Source organism: Notothenia rossii, assembly GCF_949606895.1.
Source record: "Notothenia rossii genome assembly, chromosome: 11".
NCBI classification, from domain to species: Eukaryota; Metazoa; Chordata; class Actinopteri; order Perciformes; family Nototheniidae; genus Notothenia; species Notothenia rossii.
The window spans coordinates 30,473,590-30,479,589 of NC_136910.1; the positions used below are offsets into that span (position 1 = coordinate 30,473,590).

A 6,000-nucleotide genomic window follows, 5' to 3' on the forward strand; every position below is an offset into this window, starting at 1 on the left:
TTTATCTGTCTTTCAGGTTTACGAGCAGGATGACCTCTCGGAGCAGATGGCCAGTCTAGAAGGGCTGATGAAGCAGCTCAACGCCATCACCGGCTCTGCCTTCTAACCCTCTGACCCCGGATCGGCCCAGCCATGGTTCACTCTGGAACCCGTCTTCAAGCCCTGACGTCACCTGCTGTCCTTTTTTCAAGGGGGGCAACATGTCCATCTGGGACTGAAGACTGTGGAACGGGACCTCTCTGTGCTGGGTTGAGTGTGTTTGGTTTCTTCTTGTCTCGGCTGGTGTCTTCTGTTTTGGATATGATGGAAGGAATAAAACGGATGAACACTACAGCGGCACAGCATCAACTCCAAGAACAGGACAAGGGTGGAGAGGCTTCTTTAGGAGTTCAAACTGAAACCCCTCTACACTCTTCAACCTCAAAAAACAAACCAGAAAAACCCAATGCCTAGCCCCCGGGCTTACTTACACAGGAAAATGGGATTATCACAAAAAAGACAAAGTTCTAAAATCCCTCCTGTTTATCTTCTTTTTGGTATTTATTAGCGTTCCTCTCTGCTGAGTTCTACAAACTCAGTTACTGTGACTGTACCTCACTGTTGTTCATCATCGCTGTGGGAAGTATTCCTTTTTGTCCTTCTTTGGTATTCCACCTTTGTGCAGTTAGTGCACCAAAGTGTCTCCAAAACCTTATTTGTGTCATTAAGATCCAAAGTCGCCTGTTGTGGTGACACAAAATGATTCTCTCCAGCATATTTTTGCCTTTTCTCTATATCTCTTTTTTTCTAACAAACAGAACTGTATGATTTTACTGGACGACTGTCCCTCATATCCCATGCAGCCCTTCCACCTCTGGATTCTAAGGTTTAAAAAAAACAGGCAGAAACATGTGTGGGAACATTCTATAGTGGTCTGACCTCTCCTACAAGACTGGATGAAGCTCTGTAGACCCCCACAGTCTGCTGCTGCTCTTCACCAAACCTGGACTCACTGAGACCTCCCATCTTTACCGTCAAACACTCGTGCCAAATTCTCATCTTAAAAACTTGTGGAAACCATTTTTTTTCTTCGCTCCTTGTTCAAGCCTGCCAAACCAACCGAGTGAATGGAAAGCAGAAAATATGATGCGTGTGAAAAACGGTTATTAGAAATCTTGATTTGTTGTACATGAAGGTTGGTTTTTAAAGGTACATGGTGATTCGTCCTTTTGATAAAGGTGTTCAAATGCGTTCTTAGCACCTCATTCACAATTTGTCACGTTGTGTTTGATAAATATCACAGCTGGTGCAAAGTGTCGCCCCCTGCTGCTTGGAGCACTGAAGAACAGTGCTAATGCAGAGAAGTGAAGCGAGACTGTGGTGTTGGCTTTGCTACACACGTTCATTTGTTCAAGAGGAAGTTCCATTTTAGATGCCCAGTCATTGGAGTGAGTTATATAAAACATACATCGACTGCACCGACTAACACAATGCTATTGTGAGAGAGAGATATTGAAGGCATAATAACATTTTAAATGGATAAATCCGAAACATTATCAAAATTATAATCCCCACAATCTCATTTGGTTTTCTTAATTAACTATACAAATACAATTAGGTGTTCTTGTGATGTAATCAATTGTAAAGGAGGTTGTATAGCAACAGGATCAAGAATCAAGTTATTACTATTAGTATCATTATTATTGTTGTTGAGATTAGAGATGCCAGAGGGCAGCAGATGATGGTGTGTGTTTGGAGGCTGCTTTTGATGAATCCATATTTATTTTTCACCAGACAAACACACATGTACCTCGTCCACCTGGATCGCCCACACGGCAGATGCTTCACTTTGAGTTTACTTCAGGGCGTTCAGTTTTTATATAAAATAAAGGGAAACAAATATGAGAAGAACAAGCACACAAATGCATATTCCACAAAGTATATTTTTGCATATGCTGTCCTGTCAGAACTGTGTTTTTTTAATCAGGTTTTATCAAACACACTTCCACAGAGAGCTACTGTTTCATGAGCCACGATTCAAATGAACAACAGCTCATTGTGCTGGGTTTGAGGACGCCCTCTGGAACATGAGGTCAGAGAGCATCCACCTTCACTTCTTTAAAACTACACCTGTATTAACGGCAGGAAAGAGAAATCAGATTTGCATAATTAGTGTGAGAATAAATGGTCTGTGATATTTTTGGAGTGTGCACGAATGCAGTTAAAATAACAAATTATTCCTTAATCAGGGGAGGGGGAAATGGGCCATCAGTATGCCCCATATTTGACTGTGTAACCCCAGCCACCATATTGTAATTTTCTGACCTTTATCTTTGTGCGATGAAAGGAAGAAGCCTGGGGGAGACAGAGGGAGTGAAGCCGGGGAGGTGAATTGATATTCAGAGGTGGTTTGTATGTGCGAGCGAGGGCACGGAGGAACGAGGCCGAGAATTCATTATGAAGCCGTTTCAAATATTATCATTCAAGCTCACGTTCACGGGGCTGTTAGGGCTATGGGGAAAAGTCTCACGGATGGAAGGATGGAAAGGTAACGTCTCTGCAGAACGAGCATGGGATGAAAGGTGAGGGAGCGCAGGAAGGCGGGCAGTGTGGGATCAAACTCATCAGCGTGTTCTGCCAGAAACATCCAGTCTGAGCCAGCTTTATTCAGAGTCACACTCCTCTCCTCCTGCAGACAGATTGAAGGATCCAACGCTGCCGGGCCACACTGAAGAGGTTCCAATTAAAGAAAGAAAATCTGATTACAGCAGAACATTCTAAATGAAATGTCTTGCAGTGTCAACAGGGGAAAAGACATATGGAAACAGAGAAAATTAGTTAAAGGGTCAAATTGAAACACATTTTAGTTCATCAAACATAACTGATTGTTCTCTAAATCATCCATTTCCTTTGCATTGATGTACACTACAATCACAAGTTGACAGTGTTGATGTCGACTGTGAGGGATTCTGTTTCTCAAAACGGAACCCTGAGCCAGGCTGGGTCCAAATCGTTCCACTGGGTCTCAGATGTGTATGTTAGAAGGCCTTATGCCCTCCTGTTATCTTTATCCGACTAAAATGAATCATCGTTGTGACTCAGCCAACAGAAACTACATCTCTGAAAGGTGATTTTCCTGGAAATGAACTGAAGGCAGGTTGGAACGCATTTAAAAACCTATGCAGGATTTAGAAAATGATCAGCATGTGAACATTTCCAAAGTTTTATTTACTAAGGCTTTGAACTTATTATTGATAATTCTACTTAAGTATTCTCATCATTTGAATGAAGAACAGAATTAGCTGTTCACCTGTGTCAACGTCCAAATGTCTGATTAAAAGTCACGAGGCCTTTCTGTTGGGGAGTTGTTGAACACCAGACACTGACTGGACACACACTTCTTATCATGGTTCATTTGTCCTTACCAGTTTTTGTTGCCGTCAAGATACATATGACATCCTACGTGCCTTTATTGTTCTTTCTCTGTATTTACTCACTTTATTTGAAGCCTCTGTGAATTAAAAAAAATGTGCTGGGTGTATGTTCATTTGTTCCTCCAGCACGGCTGACACACAGGGAACAGATGAGACGTTCTGCTCTGCTCAGGGTTTTCTCCAGAAGCACTGTGTCCCTTTTAAACCGCCCGAAGAGAGCTAATGGTTATTTTTACTTCAGTGGCACCGATGCAGCATTTCAGCAGCTGGCTGGAAACAGAAACATAGGCTATGCGTAGAGGAAAGAAGACTAAACGAAGGGAACCAGAGGTATCCTTTAGAACTTTAAAAAGGAAAGTGTTGACATGTTATGGGTGGATGAGATCAGTTGAGTTTAATAGAAATAATGAAAATTACTGCCTGTTCAAGTGGAAGAGAATACAGCTGAACGCTTTGAAAAGGACAAGTATTTGATTTAAAGTTAATGATACATCCCAAAAAAATAGAACGCATTTCCAACTGATCCCAGAACAGTGAGGTAACATTTTCTCCTCAAAAACATGTTAATAAAGAGTCAACTTTACCATTCAGTGCCAGTGAAACACAGACCAAATCTATTGTGTCATTTATGAGTGAAGACAGTTGGGCTTTTTTTAACACAGGAGATTAAAGGAGGCGGTTTTGATGTTGTGCATATTTCTGCGTTAAAGTGAACACCTTCTTGTGTTTCCTGTTGGCTCTACATGTGTGTTTTACTGTAGAGAGACGTGTAGCTGCAGCAGAACTACATGACAGAACGCTGCTTTTTTACAGTGTACAGTTCCAATAGAGTAGTAACTTTTTTATAACCAAATTTAATATATTGTTACTATTATTATTTCTTTATTTTGAGTGCTCTTTAAAAAATATTATTTATAACCATGTGAAATGTTAATTTAGTTTAGCAAAGAACAAAATGAAAAAGGACTGAGGAGGTTTGTTTTTTCATTTTCGTGTGTTGCCTTAAAAGGTTTTAGTATTTTTTTTAAAATAATATTGTAGGACGATTATTTCTAAAGGAAACCTTGAAATGGTTTGTCAATGAGGACATACAGTCACCACTCTTTAGTTTATTTTCAGTCTATAATATGTAGGTCAATGCCATCTATACAGTGTTCGTTTCTAACTATAACCTGTATATAATGTTAGGGTCGTGATGGTGACCCCGCAGTAGTGTAACAGCTGAGGTCTAGGTCATTTTGGGAAGAATCTTGGTTAATATTTATCACAGCCAACTTTTAGTCCAAGTTGGTAAAACATGATTTGTATTTGATGGATTGAAACACACCTGGTCCTTTACAAAAACCTGGTCCTCTTTCTGTGGTGACTGTGTGAAACTCAGAAACACCAACCAGACCTGATCAGGTGGAAACTGTCTCCAAGGGAAACTCAACTTCATTACCTTCTTTCTTTTGGGGCTTCACTCCTCTGTGGGAAGCATTGAGGATCAAAATGAGACAAATTACACTGTCGAAAAAAAACATGTGAAGTTGGTCAGGGGTGTGCTGACTTTGAAAGTGTCCTGATGGTGTGAAGTCTCCTCCGCCAGCTCAGCGCCACGGCTTTCAAAAAAGAAAAAGAAATAATGGGGGAGGGAAAAAAAGTAAAGAATGATTTCGACCTCATCTCATCTGGGTGAAAGGCCCCAAATTAAAGCGGCCCTTATCTCCTCTCACACAGACAATTACTTAGTTTCCAGAACATCAGTGTTTGCCAGAACCCACAGACGGGCTCCTCTGAGTAAATACACTTTGACTTTGCCCTTTAAAAAATGTCCAATCCTAAAGTCATTATAACCAAATTAGCTTAGTGACGGCAATATAAGACTGTACATTTAGTCATTCTAGTGAGGGCGGGAACAGATGATGGGATTGTGATGATGATGCTGATGATGATGAAGATGATGATGAAAAAGTGAAGTTTCTATCCACAATGTTGTATACAATTGCTGGTTTTGTAATGCACTGTAGAACAGTCCCATGATCCTTTTTTATAGAAATGTTATTTCAATGGTGCATTCTTTTGGTTTGATAAATAAAGTTTTGATACAAAAGCAAACGCGGTGTTTGAGAAGTATTTTTGCACCACATAAATGTGTTTCAACAATGTGTGTGACATTAACTCAGTGTTGTCAGTATTCACATGACAAAGGGCAGGAGCAAAGGATACAGATGCATGCGAAGACTCACATAGTTCACTTTGGAACTCTTCAACAATCCCATGTTTGATGTTCTGCTAATATGTTCTGCTTGTCATTGTTCAGTCATTGTTTTTCAAAAGGGCTAGTTGGCCTTTTCATTAAAAATAAAAATATACTTTAATCTTCAGTACATTGATTTTAAGTAACAATACATTAACTGAAACAATTACAAATACAATTGGGTATCATCTGCATAACAGTGAACGTTTATGCAGTGCTTGGTTTCTACAAGTATTGCCTAAAGCAAGGGTCGGCAACATTTTTGATATGAAGTGCCATTTAATTGTTATCAGCGTGCCAACGATCGAGAATTATCAACGGGGGGTGGTGAGGAGTTTGACGCTCGTC

The 6,000-nt window shown here is 40.3% G+C and overlaps 1 protein-coding gene across 3 annotated transcripts in view; it reads left to right on the forward strand.

Moving 5' to 3' along the window:
* The window catches only part of dcc (DCC netrin 1 receptor), a 496,426-nt gene extending 490,925 nt beyond the window's left edge, over positions 1–5,501 (forward strand). For all 3 annotated transcript variants that reach the window (XM_079658229.1, XM_079658231.1, XM_079658232.1), the window contains one exon: positions 17–5,501. In XM_079658229.1, the coding sequence (XP_079514355.1) occupies positions 17–106 (90 nt within the window). In that variant the 3' untranslated portion in view covers positions 107–5,501. The remainder of the gene's footprint in view (positions 1–16) is intronic.
* Positions 5,502–6,000: the final 499 nt, after the last annotated feature.